Source organism: Pantherophis guttatus, chromosome 2 (genome assembly GCF_059756535.1).
Source record: "Pantherophis guttatus breed Tessera chromosome 2, ASM5975653v1, whole genome shotgun sequence".
In the NCBI taxonomy this organism is placed as follows: domain Eukaryota; kingdom Metazoa; phylum Chordata; class Lepidosauria; order Squamata; family Colubridae; genus Pantherophis; species Pantherophis guttatus.
The window spans coordinates 218,599,939-218,619,078 of record NC_142064.1 but is presented as its reverse complement, the minus strand read 5'-3'; the positions used below and the strand labels follow the sequence as shown (position 1 = coordinate 218,619,078).

Here is a 19,140-nt window from a genome sequence, read left to right as displayed (position 1 = left end):
CCAGCTGGTAGCAGATTTCCAGAACCTCTGGCAGCTTTTCATATCACTTCCTGCTGATCCTTTCAACGTGCAATGTTCCTGAACCAAAATCTGTGAAGCAGGATCCAAAGCACCAAACTACCTTCTCTTCCTTTTGGACTAGTGCTTATCATTAAATTATTAACATTAAATCTCCAGGCAGAAAGTTGTAGCAAGGCTTTTTGGGGCTAAGGAATGCGAGTGTGCCTTTCAGGAATTGCTGACTTCTTGCAACTGCATGAACTAGTCCTAGCATTGATGATGTTACCTAGTTTGAGTAATGAAACATCTGCAAGAAAACAAGCAAGTTCAGAGAGCACCAAGGACCCCTCTTTTCAACCCTGAGCTCCCAATATTCTCCTTTATTAGTGCATGGACTAGTTCCGTGATGGCGAACCTATGGCACGTGTGCCAGAAGTGGCACGCAGCACCCTCTCTGATGGCAAGTGAGCCGTCACCACAGTTCAACTCTGCTGCACATGCACATGTGCCTCTTGCCATCCAGCTGGTCTTAGGGTCTCTGCCATGCATGTGTGTGTGGGGCGCATACGGGGGGGATACATGTGCTTGCAAGGAGTGGGGTGCATGCAGGGGGCACAGATGCATGCACAGGGAGTGGGGCACATGTGGGAGGCGCAGATGCATGCGTGGGGCTAGGGTGTATGCGCGGGCCCTGCATGCACATTGTATTTGGGGGGCTCAGGCGCACATGCGCACATTCACATCAGGGGCGGGTTCTAAATTTTTTTACTACCGGTTCTGTGGGCGTGGCTTATTCTGTGGGTGTGGCTTGGAGGTCATGTGACTAGGTGGGCTTGGCTAGCTGGTCAGTCATTTCTGGAAGGTCCTCGCACTTATGACCAGTCCTCGCACTTATGACCCGACTCATTTGTTTGCTTTTAACACTGATCAGCTGTAGGACGGCTCTTTGAAGCCCAGCGGCAAGAGTTTAAACAGTTTTTTTCCTTCTAGTCATCAGCTGGGACTCAGGAGGCAGCAATAGATTGGGGGTGGGACCAAATAAAAGGTAAGAATAATGTGGGTGGGTGGGGTGGGAGGGCAGGGGGGGGAGAACCGGTTCGGTGACGTCATATCGTCACCGCTACCGGCTCGGCCAAACCAGACCGAACCTGGAGGAACCCACCACTGATTCACATGTGTGTCTGCGTGTGCATGCTTTGGGCACTCAGTCCAGAAAAGGTTAGCCATCACTGGACTAGTCCCTGCAGTTTTCTTGGCAAGATTTCAGAAGTAGTTTGCCTTGCCTTCTTCCTAGACTGAAAGAGCATGACTGGCCCAAAGTCACCCAGTTGACTTCATGCCTAAGGCGGTACTAGAGGTCTTTCACTTTCCAGCCTCATGCCTTAATCACTACACCAATTTGACTCTCAAGGAGTATTTTGGGCTAAGGTTTTTCAGCCTCAAGACTATAGCAGCAGTGGCAGTCCCACTCTGCTGCATTTAAGATGAGTTCTTTTTGAAGACTACCTTAAATTTTGCTTAAAATAAGAGGCAGTTTGTAGATGGGTTAAATAAAACTGAATAAAAAGATTGGCTGCTGCACAGAGCGAGGACTACTGTAAAGACAAAGGGACATGCCAAAAGGAAAACATTTTGCTGAGATGGTACAGAATTTGCACGTCCTTTTGGTTACTGATTTCTCAAAGGGCCCATGCCTTTCGCTCACTAATTTCTCATTCTGTTACTTATTCAATGCTGGGACAATCATAAAAGCCAAAAAACAAAGGGAAACCTTGCAAAAGGAATCCCTCCCTCCTTTTGTCCCCATTCAAGGCAAGACCTTTGGCACTGTGAAAGAGCCAGTTCTGTGGCACAGTATTAGCCTACCTTACATATTTAGTAGTTACTGAGCAAAATCCAGGAGAATTGGACTAATTCTCTAGCATTCCTAGGCCTGATTTAATAGTGCTATTTGGTGAACAAAAAGCCTTCCCCAGCATTTTGGCCAGCATTCCCTCTCCACACAGCCAGCCATTTGCTAGTTCTTTGGTGTTAATTGACTGTTCAGCACTTTTTCGCCTTTGAAAGAAACTTTGGCCATTGTTCCTGTTTGTTTTTCAAAGGAGGACAAGAATATTAGCTGAAATTCTTAGGATGGGGATGAGAATTTCTTGCATGAATGCGGTTAGCTTATCTTTCATGACACACTTTCCCTGCCTCAGTGAAATGCCAGATCCCGACAACATGAAGGAAAACTTCTTAAGGTTTTTTTTTTTTTCCAGGGCAGGAAGTGGAAAAGATTGCAGAGCAGGGAGATGACATTGTTCAGCAGACTTCAGATAACCCCTCCTCTCTTGTTTGTTTGTTTGTTTGTAATTTTCGGAATCAGGCTGCTAAAATTCTTGTGGTAAATTTCTGGAAGTTGGTGGTGTAATTGGTTTTTGGTATCTAGTGGGACAATTAATAAAGTATGCTTAAAATAGCAAGAAATGGAAAACTTGAAAATTGGGAAGTGGGGTTAGAAATCATGCCCCATTCCATTATGTTGTATCATGGCAACATTATACAGTTCCATAGTGGTCCTTGTTCTTGGTCTTAATAAACTTAATGAAGTAGGGAAAATAAATGTTACCTGTTGTGGAAAAAGACTTCCTTGCCATGCAGTAGAATGATTGTTATAAATAAGGAATAAAAATAAACAACCAGCACTTGAAGTTTTAAAACAGTGCAAAAGCTTTCCCAAAGTTCTACGTTAATCTTAACTCATCTTGAGGAAAAGGGTCCCAAAAATGCTTTTTTAAGAGGCAACTGGACTTTCTGCTTCCCATCCAAGAAGCTTCTTCAGCTCAGAGCTGAAGAAGCTTCTTGGATGAAAAGCAGAATGTCTTCAAAGAAAAACCAGAAAGTCCAGTTGCCTCTTGAAAAAAAGGCACCTTTGGGACAACCATAACCTGGATGACTGAGAATCTCCATAGACATTGAGAAAAAAGGAGAAAAACAGACACCTAAGAGAAAGGTTATGGAGCAGTCTTGCTGACTACATCAGATTGGCATCTCTCTCTCTGTCTCTGTCTCTGTCTCTGTCTCTGTCTCTGTCTCTGTCTCTGTCTCTCTCTCTCTCTCTCTCTCTCTCTCTCTCTCTCTTTGTGCTGAGAAAGCTGCTTGAACTCTACTTGATAGTTAGTAGCTGCACTGAAACTTTAAATTCCTAGGAAGATAACACTTTCAGCCCGCTTAGTGATCCTTAACAGAGCTCATTTTTTTAAATGATTACCACCTTATATTACTGCCGAATATAGTTCTGGAAACATTTGTTTCCATTCATTTTTCTTTACCAGTTACACTAAAACTAGAGACTGTTCAGAAGATTTTCAATATAAGCAATAGGCTTGTCATCAGGTTGCAACAGAGGCAACAGTTCATGGCACAGAGTGGCTCTCCTGCTACTTTCCCCCTACTTAAGTATGGAGCTGTGGTCTGCCTAGGTGAGGATACAAAAGGTTTCCACAGTTTCTGAACTGAAGCCACATATTTCTTAGGGATCCTTTGTTATACATGTTACTAGCAAAGCAGCAATGTGTGGAGGTGAATCTTAAAATCTAGAAAGCAAAGCAGGCAGCTGTTTGATTTCCAGATGTTGGAAATAAATGAGAGGAATAGCAATCACCATGATTCCTTGCCAATGAGTGTTGGATCTAGATAATTGAAGAAAAAGTTGGAATGTTTTATAGCCTGAGACAGCAGAATGATATGTTTAGCAGAAAGACTGTGCCTCATCAGTCAAATTTTAAGATCTGGAGTATCTGTTCCAGCAATAGTTACTATTCTTTGTAACCATCTGCAGATATCTATATGCAGTAGATAAGTAAATAAACTAAAATTTGCATGAACAGTCTGCAGAGAATGGGAGAAAATTAGTTTCTGCCTGCAGCTCCTACTGATTTTATATCACTCCATTCTGATCCATGCCATTCTTGTGCATTGACACAGATATTCTGTGAACTCAGCTTGTATGAATAGATGACAAGTTATAACTAATTTAGGAAGAATGAGATCAATTACCATAATTTCAGCTCCTCCTTCTTTACTCTTACCCAAGGTATTTACTCAAAGATGCATCCAGTTTTTATAGCAACTAAAACTTAGTGAATTAATGTGGAGAAAATATCTCAGTTCTCAAATTAGGTCTACATTTTTAAAGCAAGAAAGCAATATCCTTGTTTCTTTCAAATTTACTTTCAGGCCTATTATCTTTTAGACTTCCTGTTTGAAGTACAGACATTTCAGACTTCAATAAATACTTTATCTTCTTTTGATTTACTTTTTCATAGAATGTGAGGCAGGATATGGTATTATAAAATTATCCTTGGTGGCAATGGAACAAAAATCAGAGTGAAGAACATGCTGATCTATGTTAATTACAAAATAAAATAAAGAGGACACTTTACACCTTTTCCATGAGTAATTCACATTTGCAAATGCTGTACTTATTCTGGAAATTTTCATTACTGCCTATTTTTAACTAGAAAATAACAGTCAAAGTGGAACATACAACACCTTTAGTTTCTTTTAATTAGATTGCTGCTGTATTTATCTGAGGCGTTAGGAATCACTGTTTGCTGAATGTGTTGATATAAGGCTTTTGTTGCTATCTTTGAAGAAGAGCTGTAATTTTTTCTAAATCTGGCAAATTCTCAAAATATTGAGAGGACTCAATAATTTACAGATCTATGAGGGAGAGCAATAGTTTATTAAATCAAATCTGGCATTGAAATAAATGAGAAAATGTAGCCACTGGAACAAAACTCCTATTATAGTTAGAAAGTAACATAAAGGTACAATAAAAAGTGTTTGCAAAATTTTTGTGTACTTTGATTCTAAGGCAGAGCACAAATGTCTCCTGGAGTGCAGGAACTTTCTTAAACACTTAAGAAGTTGCAAGTGTGCAAAGCCAGATCCTTCCCACTCCTTCCCTCCCTTCAGGATGGGCTTAAGTTAGGGGGGGGGATATCTTCGCACTGAATTTTAGGAGGATCTTTAGGAGGTGGTAAGTGCCTTGTGGAAATGGTACAGACTGTTCATGGTCTTGCCCAATGAATGCCACAGAGAGCAGAACCTGTGTCAAAACGCTACAGCTGGGAGTGCTTTGAAAATGATTCAGAGGAAGCATTTGAGCCTAGTGTGAGAACCATACAAGAACTGCTCTGCTTCTATTTCAAATAGGCCAATTTCTTTAAAATAGCCTGAAAAAGATTGTGACTATTTTAGGAGTCACATTAACTTTCATTAGTTGACTTCTTCTGGAAACCACAACTCTTTTCAGACTCCCAGGCTGTAAGTTGTAAATAAGTGCCAGAGCATGGTTTCAGTTCCTTTTATTTTACAGAATGACAGAATCATAAACTCGGAAGAGAATTTGTAGGTCATTGAATCAACATGCCTGCTAAGTGCAGAAAACCAAATTAAAGTCTCCGTGTCAGCTCTTCCTAAACGCATCCATTGAAGGGAGTTCACCACCTCATTGGATAATAGATTCCACTGTTGAATTGCTTTTACAATTGGAAATGTATTATTCTATATCCTGCACTGTTCAATGAGAGAGTACAGATCTTGACTTGGTTTTGGGTGATAAACTTTAAGGAGTTTAAAGAGGGTTATCACTATTCCCTCCCTAAATGTTTTTTAGTTAAACATTCCCATTTACTTCTTATTTTAAGGCCTAACTTGTTTTAAGGCCTAACTTGTTTTAGGGCCCAACTAGCTCCTCATCACTACATGCTTCTCTGAATCTCCTCTAGCTTATCCAAATCTTTCTTAAATTTGGTATCCTAGGCAAAACATAATAAACCAATTGGGTATTATGTTCATTAAAATGCAGATCAATACAGACATAATTAAATAATTAAAACAATATATTTTTAAACAAAGCTGCTTGGTGCATGACAGGTGAAATGGAACACCATGTCGCCTATCCCTTGTATGAATTCCTTGTTGTGGCAAGTAATGCTCTTTATTCAACTAGTGAAGCCTTCTATTTGATGCTGTGCTTGAAAAGGGCCCCCAAACCTGAGTTAGTACAAATTACAGCAGCTGAGATGCTGATCAGGCTGGACATTTGATCAGATTATTCTAAGACTGAATTATCTTCTCTCAGCTTCCAGACCTAACGTAAAGTGCTGTTTTAAGCAATAAAGTGCTTCAGACCTCAAAGCCATTGTCTCTGAAGCAGGGCCTCTTTCCATACCTCCCTTGTTAGTTAATTACAAAGGGCTGTGCTTTTTCAAGGGTATTCCCCCCTCGCCACTATGGATTAATCTCTCTAGGGAAACCCCTTAAACCTATCTTGTTATTTTGGTAGTATCAGATGAGGCTTCTTATTCTCTTGGGCCTCTTACATTTCCCTGTTCTGCTGCCTATTAGTTTTTTAAGTTGTCCCGATCCCCAAGGTATGTTTTGGCCTGCTCTGGGCACTTGTTTCTGGAGCTTGCTGCTTTCAAATTTAATTGCTATTTCCATCCATTGTTTAATTATTTTTGTTTTATATGTACAGTATACTGTGTTTATACATATACATGGTTGTATTTCTAGCGACAAGATGGTTCATATCTTGTAGTCGAAGTGCGTAGTGATAATAAGAAATACAGCTTCCTTCGATATATGCTGCTTTTTTTCCTTGAGGAAAATAGAGCCATAAGGAGAGGTGGACTTCCTTAGAACCTCAAATGGTAGATGTTGGTAGTTCATCTCTCTCTCTCTCTCTCACCCACCCATCCCCCATCTTGCTCTGTTCCCTCGAGGAGAAAACAAGTTCAGAAAGTGAGAGATTTCACCAGTTTGGTCTAGTGGTTAAATCACCAGGCTGGAAAATGGGAGACTGAGTTCAAGTCCCGCCTTAGCCGTGAAAGACAGCGGGGTAATTTGGAGCCAGACCAACTCTCTGTCAGACCAACTCACCTCACAGGTTGGTTGTTGTGGGGAAAATAGGAGGAGGAAGGTGTGTTGGATATGTTATCATCTTCAGTTATTTGTAAAAATAATATATGTGGGATACAAATAAAAACAAACAAAAGATAAACCAGCATGGGGAGAAATATTAACATATTCGTTGTTTTGCCCCTACCAAACTAGTTCCCACGCTGAAATTGTACCTTTCAATTTCAGTAATCCCATAACAATTTAACGTGGCTTGAAGCAGGGCTTTTTTTCAGAAGGTGATGGGGATGACCATGTGATCAAAGCCCTGCCATTGCTATCACACCCACAGATGACACTGAGTCTAAATCCCAAAAGTATGAGGGTTTTTTTTGTGTGTAGCATTTAATAACTGAAAACAAAACACCTTTCCGATTCCCATTCTAAGAAATGTTTCACACTACTTCTGTTCTGCTTGCTCACTGCTGAATACTCATCCCCCCCCATCTGCACTATGGTGAAATCACAACCCATCCCAGGGGTGAAATCCAGAAGGTTCTGACAGGTTCTGGAGAACCGGTAGTGGAAATTTTGAGCAGTTCAGAGAACCGGTAGCGGAAATTTTAAGTAGTTCGGAGAACCGGCAAATACCACCTCTGGCTGGCCCCAGAGTGGGGTGGGAATGGAGCTTTTGCAATATCCTTCCCCCTGGTGCGAGGAGGGAATGGTGATTTTGAAGTATCCTTCCTCTGCCATGCCTACCAAGCCACACCCACAGAACCGGTAGTAAAAAAAATTGGATTTCACCACTGACCCATCCTCCATTAGTCAGAATGAAGCAGTCCCTCGGATGGCAGTTTTGAGAGGTGGGAGAGTCCCACGTTAATTTCTCTCCCATTAGAAGGCAAAGCTATGTGTGCCAGGCTGAGGTAGCTTTGTGAACGTCAGTCCATAAGCTTGTATATTGCCTTGAGTGTCGGGAAATCCTTGGCCTGTCCTTAGTCCTGAAGTAGAAGTCAGAAGATATTCAGTTTTTGTACATAGAATTAGGAGGAGTGGTGACATTGTGTCCTCAGGCAGAAAATGTCTTCAGCCAAGTCTTGTGTGGTTTACAGGTATGTATGCCTCTGCGTTTAAGAAATTCTTGAGAAACAGAATTTTCTACATTCATCACATTAAAAACAGATTATAGTGGCTGCAATGTGCTTGTTTATTCAAGTTGTGCCTTGCCTTACCTTGCATTTATATATGTCATCCCCATTCTATTCAGTTGCATTTAGAACTTTCTAATTTTGCTTCCAACTGTAGCTCTAGATTCAGTTTTCAGTAGCTTCACTTTTAAAAAGTGAAACTTATTCCATTTATGGTGTTTGTTTTGTTTCTTCCTCCTAAGTGGGAAAGTGGTTAGAATATTGATTTATGCAGTGGTGAAATCCAAATTTTTTTAGTACCGGTTCTGTGGACGTGGCTTGGTGGGTGTGGTGTGGCTTGGTGGGTGTGGCAGGGGAAGGTTGCTGCAAAATCTCCATTCCCACCCCACTCCAAGGGAAGGATACTGCAAAATCCCCATTCCCTCCCCACTCCTGGGGGAAGGATATTGCAAAATCTCCATTCCTACCCCACTCTGGGGGCAGCCAGAGGTGATATTTGCCGGTTCTCCAAACTACTTAAAATTTCTGCTACCGGTTCTCCAGAATCGGACAGAACCTGCTGGATTTCACTCCTGGTTTTATGGAGAGGGAAGAAATTCCTTCCTTCCCAGGAACCCTGCCTGAGAGTCCTCTGTTCTAGGATTTGGAGGCAGAGGTAGAGAACCAAATCCAGTTGAAATACGGATTGCTTCACTGGGTCTCGTGGATTAGACAGGATCAGTGTTTCAGGCTTCAGAGTGGAGTCCTTTCCTCTGATCGGTTAAATTGTTCTCAATACAGAGAGAGTTCAGTCTCTCTCTCTCTGCCTGATTGAGAAAAATAATTTTTGAAGAATATGCCCTGCACTTTTCTATAGGTTTAAAAGAAACCTATACTTCTCAGCATTATTTCTCAATCCTGCCCTTCTTTAACTCCAATAAGCAGCTAATCAGATAGATCATATCTGAGGGTTTTATTTTTTGCTGTTATGAGTTTAGGACTCATACTTTCCATCACAAAGTGAGTCCTGTTCAGCTGAGTAATTTAAGCATTTGGATGGGGAAAATGCAAGAAATGAGGTTGGACTGTGGGAAGGGAAAGGACCAACAGCAAGTAAGTATGGATGAAATCTGCTGAGAAAGCTGAAGCTTTGAGAAGGTTGGAGCCAGGTGTGATCTAATAGCAGTTCTGGTCCTTGATAGCCATGGCACTTTGCAGCTCATCTGCCTGAACAATTTGTAACAGCTTGGATGTGACAATTCTGTCTACCTTTTCTTTCTATCCTACCCCCTGCCATTCTTTATTTTGCTTTGAGCAGTGCTAGCACTCTTGCTTCTTATCATATCCCTGGCTAATAGTCTGTACCCTAGAAGAAGCTCATCTATAACTGAAGAAGGAAATGATATAAGCAAATTTGCAAAAGCAAACTTTTAGGTGCACTCTTGAATATTTCCCCTAATTATTGCATGCTGTGATCTTCATTGATTATAGAATCTGATTGCATCAAAGTATATGCAAGTTTGTCTCCCAGTTGTTTATAACACAGTCATACAAACTATCCTTTTCTGTTACAGGAGAGACAATAATTTGGTGGACAACATCCTGCAGGCCTCCAATTAAACTAATTGCTGCCACTTTTGCCAACAGTGCAGTCATTGTCGGTAGCACAGAGCAAGCTATGTCTCTGCGGTCTTTTTACATACCGGGGTTGAATAACTTTTCTGGTAGGAAACAGGTCATGGAAGGACATTTTAATTGTATCTTGATTTTACGTACCCTGTCCTAAAGTCCAGGGTGATGAGGTGCATTCTCTCAACTCTCATCCATTTTATTGATAACCATTCTTTTCAAGTTAAAATAAAAAGAAGAATATGGTGGCTTCTTTAAACCTCAAAATAAATCAGGCGTAATGGAGCACTTGTTACATCTCCATCTACCAGTGAAATGAGTTTCCTACAGCCGTCTTTCATTTTTATGATTCTGGTGGGGAAGGTATCATTGCCTCAATTGGAAACCTGAACATCACTAAGACTGAAGAGAGTTTAGCCACAGACATTAAAACTTGATCTAGATGGTTGTAGAAAAGAAACTATTCAAAACTATACTATTCAAATAAATCCTAAACCAAAGGCAAATGCCATAATGCTAGGAAGACTTTTAAACTCAAGGATTTGATAACTATATAGTAAGCATATTTTCTCCTGATGGTATGACTTTTGTCATTGGATTGAATATTTGATCTTTCTCCTTTCAGTTGCCATGTTTGACTTCCAATGTCCTGGCAGGACAATCCTCCTGGCAGGACATTGGACTTCACTTGTAATATTTCTTAATGAAAGAGAAGCCATACTTAAACTAAATTATCCCAAAGGTACTTTTTCAAGGGGCAACTGGACTTTCTGTTTTTTCTTTGAAAACGTTTCGCTTCTCATCCAAGAAGTTTCTTCAGCTCTGACTGGATGGTGGGGAAGCTTCTTGGATGAGAAGCGAAATGTCTTCAAAGAAAAACCAGAAAGTCCAGTTGTCTCTTGAAAGAGCATCTTTGGGACAACCATGACCCAAACGACTGAGAATCTGCATAGACATTACACTAAATTACAACAATATTGATAAAATTGTTGAGGGTAAAAGAAGAAGGGGACGACAGAGAATGAGGTGGCTGGATGGAGTCACTGAAGCTGTAGGTGTGAGCTTAAATGGACTCCAGAGGATGGTAGAGGACAGGAAGGCCTGGAGGAACGTTGTCCATGGGGTTGCGATGGGTTGGACACGACTTTGCAACTAACAACAAGACAACAATATTCTTTAAATATTATTCTTAGAAAATTGGGAACTTTTTAAGGGAACATTAGGAAGCATTTTCGGATCTGTATTGAACTTTCCTCCACATATATTTAGTCAATCAGTACATTTTGGTTTAATATATAGCAATATGAAGTGTTAAATTATTACGAATGAAGGCAAAATTATTTCGTTAAATTAGTCTTCATTCGAGCTAGAAATGAAGTAATAATTCAGATATGGGAATACTTGGTCTAATGAAACAGACATCTGAAATATGGAGCTAAGTTTCTAGATGATGAAGAGGGAGCGAAGTTTATCTCTTTGAGATTCTCAGGACTTGTCAGCTATGTAATTAATATCCTATTAGTTTTTTTTGGGTAAGAAAGAGAATTTGGAAATTTCTTGTTATCTTTGGAACTGTAATGCCACCATTTAGCATTTATATAGCATATTTCAAGCCTGTTAAGTACTCCTTATATATTAGCTGAATATATTCAGCTCTATAATTGTAGCTCAAAGAACCAAGAATGACATGTGGAGTTACTTATAGTTCTTTATTGTTGTTTGCATACAAACGGAATCTTGCCAGACTAAAGGAACTATCTGAATAACTATTAGATATTCTCTGTGACTTGCTAGAGAGGGTTCACCCTCACCTTCTTCCTGCCTACCAGACATTCCATTTCAACTTTTTCTTTGCCCACAGGAAACAACCCTTATACCCCACAATTTCAGACTACATTCTACCTAAAAAGCTGCAGGAATTGATGAAATAGCAGCGGAACCTCTTAGTCTTCCACCATTAAAACTCATTAAAAGTTGTATCTTTAATGAGTAGCAGACCAACTTTGGTATTCTATTCTTTCACCTTTGATAGGCAATTCCTTAATTTTTTCTCCCTTCTAGCCATTATAGTGAGTAATTAACATATCTGAGATTATTGGTGCTTTTCCCAGAAAGATTTCTATTTCTGCAAATTCAGCTTTTCTCACAATATGTTCTGCATATACTATAAGTGTGCGTATAGTTGTGTGATTCAACATGCCCCACTCTTACAGCTTTCAAAAGACCATCAAGACTTTGCTTTGTACTGAGGTACTGGCGTAGAGTGGGATGATTAAGTTACTGGGTTTTATTTTGGTTTTATGTTTTAAAAATAAATGTCTTTTGGGAATTCCCGTTCTTTTCCACTATTCAACTTATTTAATTATTTAACAATGTTGACTGGCGGCCCCCAGGGGGAGAGCCTTCTCTGTGGGGGCACCTACTATCTGGAACGAGCTCCCCCTGGAGATACGGAGGATCCCGGATCTGCGTACCTTCCGTCGCGCACTTAAGACCTTCCTATTTCACCAAGCCAGCCTGACCTAAGTCTTTCCCCTTTTTAAATGGAAATTTTAAATCTGGTTTTAAATTATTGGGGTTTTAAATTTGTTCAGCCAAATTATTTAATTCGTTTTAATCTATTTTAAAATTTTGTATTTATATGTTTTATTCCATGGCTGTTCACCGCCCTGAGTCTTTTGGGAGTAGGGCGGTATACAAATTCAATAAATAAATAAATAAATTATTTAAAACATTTATATAGCCACCCATATTTCAACAGAGTCTGGGCAGTTGCCAGTCAATGTGTTAGGAAGGTAATCCAAGGTACCTCTACCTCTTCTGAATTCAGCTTGTACACTGGGAAATTCTCTCTGTGTATGGTTGAAAATTGAATAGCAAAGTCTTGAACATTCTCTTGTAAGGATGTGAGATAAACATAGTTGTTCAGTAGTCTTAGCATTCTTTACCAGTGTTATCTTTTTTGGTAAATTACAATATCAATTGATATTTTCTAGTCTGTTGGCTACTGTTGTGTTTTTCATATCTGCTCACAAAACACTTAATAGCACTTTAATTGCATTATTTTGGAAGACTTAAAGGTTCCACTGCTAATCCATCAACTCCTGCAGCTTCTAGGGTCCTTTAACTTCATTTCCCAAAATGTCTGGCTCTAGTTCTGTGATCAAACATTTATGTATATACAGGTAGTCCTCGATTTACAACCACTTGTTTAATGACCGTTCAAAGTTACAACTGCACTGGAAAAAGTGACTTACAACCACTTGTACAATTTTTCACAATTATGACTGTTGCAGCATCCCCATGGTAACATGATCAAAATTGGACACTTGGCAACTGGCCTGTATGGTTGCAGTGTCCCATGGTCATGTGCTCACTTTTGTGACTTTCTACCATAGGGAAGCCACACTCACTTAAAACCGTGTTACTAATGTAACAACTGCAGTGATTCACTTAACAACTGTGGCAAGAAAGGTTGTAAAATGGGACAAAATGCACTTGACAACTGTTTTGCTTGGCAATGGAAATTTTGGCCTCAATTGTGGTCATAAGGAAAGGAATACCTGTAATGGATTTGGATTGTTGTTGTTTTATGCAGTTCTCACCATGTCAATTCTGATTATATTTTCTTTCATCAGTACGGGTTTGATTCCTTTGCCTTTTATTATACTCAACTTGTTTTATTCTATTTCTGTAATTTTAAAAAATACATCTGCTTATATCTCCCATCTAATTGTTATCCTCCAATTCTTTACTTATTAAGACATTCACTGAGTAATTTCTTGTTTCCCTTTCCTTATCTCTAGATATCAGCATTTTGTTGGATAAATTTTCTTCTATCTGTGCTGCCTTTTTATTTTCCACCCTTCTCCAACTATTTTCACTATCAGCAAACAGCCATTTTGCCTTCTTTTGCTTTTTTGCATTTCTGGATATTTTTTGTTTCATCTTTAAGGATGTCACAAATTTAGAGTGCTTTCGGTGCACAATTTATCATTAAGTCCATTCTTTTAAATTCTTAGCATAACTCTTTCCCACAGTTCTATACCAGATGCTAACTCATTTCATCTCAATTGTTTTTAATCTCATGATGATATTCAGATACATTCATCCTAAATACGTTTCTGCCCAAAATACATGGTGATAAAAATAAAACAACTGCTTTTATTCTTCCCTTTTGAATAGGACAGTGCAGCCAGATATTCCCCCCTCATCTTGGCTCATCACAGATAATCTACGGAAATGGTACCACTATCGGCTCTGTAATTACATTTCGTTGTTCTGAAGAGCACCAGCTGATTGGTCACGGAGTTGTCACATGCATTTGGAAAGAAAATGCTACACAATGGACAGCTGACACTCCTTCATGTATACGTAAGTGTTTTTTTCCATTTCCCTCTCCCTGCTAATGATTTGTATAATCTTCAGAGTCTCTCTCTGACATGTAGGTGATCTACACTACTGTAAAAATTGATGATAACAGTTGCAGGATGGAAGAGCAGATTTCAGATTTCAGAATTCTATTCATTTTCAGAGATTGCTGACTATTACCAAAGAAATGCCACAGTTTTTTTTTTAAAAAAAGATGAAATTTAATTAAAAATAATGTTACTCTTTCATTTATTTCATTTCTGTTTCTTTAAGTCTTGCTTAATATCATCCATCTTGTTATCTCAGATACATATATTTGCTCAAAATATTCCAGCTCAGATAAATGTTCAGTTTTAAATTCTAAATATGTTGATGAAAAAGAGTAGTTGTAAAAATTAAAAAATTAAAAAATACAGTTAGGCTATTGTTTATAATTGCAAAACAGAAAAGTGATTATAGATTCACGCTAACAAAGTAAGTCAAACCGCAGCAGTTCTAAAACTGTGTGCAAGCCTGTGTTCTTGTAAGTTTCCTAGAAAATGGGTGTCAGCAACATAAAAACCACAAAAATCGCACAACAATTTAAAAACTACTACTACATTTCTCATTGGTTTTGGTGGATTATAGGCCATTCAGTTAGTGGGCTGCACCTAACTCTATGAAAGTTAATGTGTTAAAAAGTATGTTAGTCTTCCAAATGCTACTACAGCTTTTTCTGTTTTTCCTCCAACATAACCCAGTTAATCCCAGTTAATCAAGTGCATTCAAATAAATTCTTCAACTATGCCATTTTTGGTGATTTTAATAGGATGATAAACAGCCATGCTGAAATTTTCTTCTGCCTTTTTATCTGTGCTTTCTACTTCATTTGACTATTCCAGAGAGAAAAAGTTATGTTAAAAATAAAAATAAAATATTAAATATGTTTAGAATATTTCCAGGCTATCCTAAAGGACAAGAGTCTTCTCAAGGCAGCTTATAGTCATAAAATCAAAATGCTATAAAGAGCATAATAAAAAAAATATGAATAAAGCCCACATACATTCTGCCACAGTATTAAAATTGAACCTTGTGTGGAGTTGAAACCAAAAGAGAACAATAGAATCCCATTTAGGAAAAGTCTTGAAAAAAACAAGTGGGAGTTTAGAGCTTTTACAGAAAAGCTGGGAGCCTGCTTCCCAGTGCCCTGGGAATCAGCCCCAGGGCACTGCATTCCGTAGGGTGGTGTGTGATCCCACTTGCATTAATTGGCTTAATTCCTGTCAAAGAAAAGAAGGTAAGAAGGATTTCCATTCCTGAAAATGGAAGCAGATCAACAGGAATAAAGGTGAACTTGATCTCAATTAGTTTTAAGGCTTTAAATATTAAAACCAGCCTTTGCGGTTGAATTCAGGACCTCACTGGTAATCATCCAAATGATACACTAGAGATGTTCGATGTTCTGACAGTTTTGCTCCCACCAAATCTATGTTCTACACTAGCTGGAGTTTCTTCTGAAGCAATCCTCTGAAGAGAAAGCAAAGTATCTGAGGTTCCTTCCTCCTTCCATTCCTCTCTTACCAGTGAAGGCAAATTAGCAATGGAAGCATGGAGAAAAACCACATGACCAAGTGATTTGAGATATTGGCAGTGGGCTCTCTACTGGTACATTGGGCCTTAATAACAGGGCTCAGTCATACCATACTCTAGCCTTAGCCCTGTAACACTGATTGTGCAGTCTGACCTTGCTGTATGTATGTGTTTGATTTCTATCCTACCAATGATTTCATCATCCCCATTCCAACCATTGTCTATCCACTGCAGGTTGAAGGCCTCTGCTGCATGTTTCCAAGCAATATGGTCTTGAGCTTTCCTTTGCCAGTTGGGCCCACAATACTAGCTGATGTCATCACTCCACCTTGTTTTAGGTCTCTTTTGTGGATGCTTTTTTATCATGGGATCCATTCTATGACTGCCATATTCCACCTCCCATCAGTTCTTCTTGCTATGTGACCAGCACATTTCCATTTCAATTCTTTTACTCTTCTGATGTCATCATATATTTTCATTTGTTCTCTTATCCGTGTGCAGGCTTTTGTGTCTTGTCTTGTGATGCTGAGCATGTGTCTTTCCATGGCTCTTTGTGCTTACTTGTAGCTTTTGTATTGATTATGAGGTTAGTGCAGGGGTGAAATCCAGCAGGTTCTGACAGGTTCTGGAGAACTGGTAATGGAAATTTAGAGCAGTTCGGAGAACCGGTAGTGGAAATTTTGTGTAGTTCAGAGAACCACCCAGAATGGGGTGGGAATGGAGATTTTGCAATATTCTTCCCCCAGGAGTGGGGAGGGAATGGAGATTTTGCAGTATCCTTCCCCTGCCATGCCCACCAAGCCACACCCAAAGAACCGGTAGTAAAAAAAAATTGGATTTCACCACTGGGTTAGTGTCCATGTTTTCCTGATGTATGTTAGAACAGGTAGCAGTGGCTTACAAATACAATAAAAATACAGTGCAAAAAGACAAAAATTCAACAGCAACTGCACAAAAATGCCAATATCCTAGGCAGCACAACCCAAAATCTCTCTAGAAGAACTTCAGTTTCTTCCACAAAGTGGTGAGGCTTGGGGCTGGTTTAACTTCAAGTTTTAGGTGCTGATGCTGAGAAACAGCTGGATAACCATTTGTCTGAAATGGTATAGGGTTTCCTGCCTAAGCAGGGGGTTGGACTAGAAGACCTCCAAAATCCCTTCCAACTCTGATATTCTATACAGTGCCATCCGGGATCAGCCTCTATGACCTGTAAATGGGAAAGGAGCTGCTTCTCTTGACACAAACACAATGTTAAGGCTGATTTCGGGGGGGGGGGGGGCAGCAAGGCTTTGTAGTTTAAAACCAGCACTTTAAATTGCACACCAAACTAAATACAGTGATGATTGCTGGCGAACATCCAGGCCACAACATTTGATACCAGCTGAGGTTTCCAGACAAGGAGCCCCATATAATGCACACTACAATAGCTTAAATAGTGGTTACAAGGGCAGCAGCCATAGTTACAAGGTCCTCTTGTCCCAGGGATATCCTGAAGTGATGCTTTGAAGTTACTGCTCCCCCTTTTATTTTTGTCTGAGTTGTGTTGGAGTACGGTAATTGCTGTGCAAAGTTCCTCATGAGGATTTCATTGCTCACTTATAAATAACAGGCTTTTAAATAGTTTGCTTTGAAACGTTTCCAGATAGAAGCTAAGTCAGAACACTCCTACTGTTCGTGCATTTAATTGCAGGGGTATGAAGGTTATATCAAGATGCAGATGCACAGCCTCTAACTGTGTTTGCTTTATTCCAGCCATATCCAAGTATGAAACCTTTGGATTTAAAGTTGCTGTGATTTCTTCCATTGTGAGCTGTGCCATTATTCTCCTGATGTCGATGGCTTTTATAACCTGTTGTCTTATCAAATGTATTAAGAAAAGCGAAAGAAGAAGGGCTCAAAGGTGAATCATATTTCTGGGTTTAGGCTGTTAACTGAAGTGGCTTTAAGATAGAGCTCTTGCTCTACTTCTCCTTTTCTCTTTGTCTCTTATGCTCATTTCCTGCTCCTGGCTGCAAATACAAACAGGAAGGTTCTCATCAATCTTCATATTCCATATGACCACATCTGCAATTTTTAAATAGAATCTATAGAAATACTTTTTGGTGTTACTTTGCTCTTAGTTTAATTTTACAATAGTAAGTCTATGAGGTAGAGTCTTGGCTGAGAGCAGGGACCAGCCTGAATAATCTAATAAGGTCTGTGTCAAGCAAGGACTTAAATCTAGATTTCTCAGCCACAGTCCAGCACTTAAGCATTGGCATTAAGCCATTAAAGTGGCATTAGGGTAGAAGAGTCACCATTCATGCATTTCCTCCTTCAAATCTAGAGAATGAAATTATCTACCTTTTGGGCAACTGTCTTGATACTGTGACTTTTCTCCCATTTTTAATTTGTCAGCCACTCAGAGTTGTTCTGGAGTTGGGCAACCCTAGAATGTGCCCAATACATTACATACATGCGTACATACGTACATCTATCCATCCATCCATAAATATATTACATGCAGTGATGGGTTGCCCCCGGTTCGCACCGGTTCTATAGAACCGGTAGTAAAACCGGCAGGAGGCTCTGCCGACTGACCCCGACATCATCAGAATGCTTCTGTGCATGCATAGAAGAGCACACGCACGCAGCCCCATTACAAACCAGTAGTAAAGGTAAGTAGGACCCCCCCCCCGATTACATGCATACAGTATATACATACATACAGTACATACATATGAATATGTTCTCCAACTATGATAAGGCCCTATCATCACCCGTGTTTACTGACCTTTTGGCAGAAATACAATTTTTTCAAATTTTGTTAATCTGATTCAAGATTAAACTGTTCCAGGAGAGTTCCAGGCCAGCTTAATTTGAGAGACCAAGTTCACAATAACTTTTTGTTTTACTGACTGCCAGGTTGGCAGCTTTTACAAGTCAATTAATTTGTCAGGGTCTGTGAGGTGCTTGGTTGTCTCTGTAGAATTTCCTAAAATGGCTTCTTCAGATTTCTGGCAAGGCAAAGAGACAAACCTTTAGCCATAGGGGCTCACAGTAATATGCCAAGGGAGATGAGGGGTTATTTAATTGTTAATTTAAGTATATATGCATGAATCCATTACTCCCTTAAACCCAATCAGTCTCAAAATTCCTATTCATACATAAATCCCAGTCATTCAGTTCAACTTTCACAATAGAATAAAGATACCATACTGTTTTATTGCCATTGTCCCTTAATGGCCATCATCTTTACCAACATTCCCTCCTCACTTTTATTGCTCCAACTGAAGTCAAATTGGCACTGGTGCCAGTTGGTCAACCAGCTCCTGTTCTCTAGCTCCTGTTCTCTATTTAATCTTCCATTTTTTCCTATACCCATTGGTCATTTGCATTCAATTTTGTTCTGCCCAAAATTCTCCCCAATCTTCCTGATTCACTCTCACCTTTGCTTTGAGTTTAGTGGCATTTTTCTTCAACATTTATCCTGCATATTCATTTCAAACCCAAAGATTCTTCCAACCAAACAGTCCAGCTGGATGCCATCTTGATACCTTATCTGTATATT

The 19,140-nt window shown here is 39.6% G+C and overlaps 1 protein-coding gene across 4 annotated transcripts in view; it reads left to right on the top strand.

The window, feature by feature from the left end:
• SUSD3 (sushi domain containing 3) overlaps positions 1–19,140 on the top strand; it is a 60,782-nt gene that overhangs the window by 21,457 nt on the left and 20,185 nt on the right. For 3 of the 4 annotated variants that reach the window (XM_034437379.2, XM_034437369.2, XM_034437388.3), the window contains 2 exons: positions 13,836–14,024; positions 17,343–17,490. In XM_034437379.2, coding sequence (XP_034293270.1) covers positions 13,836–14,024; positions 17,343–17,490 — 337 coding nt within the window. Of the gene's footprint in view, positions 1–9,523; positions 9,746–13,835; positions 14,025–17,342; positions 17,491–19,140 lie in introns of those variants that run through there. The other variant, XM_034437397.2, reaches the window with a different exon arrangement.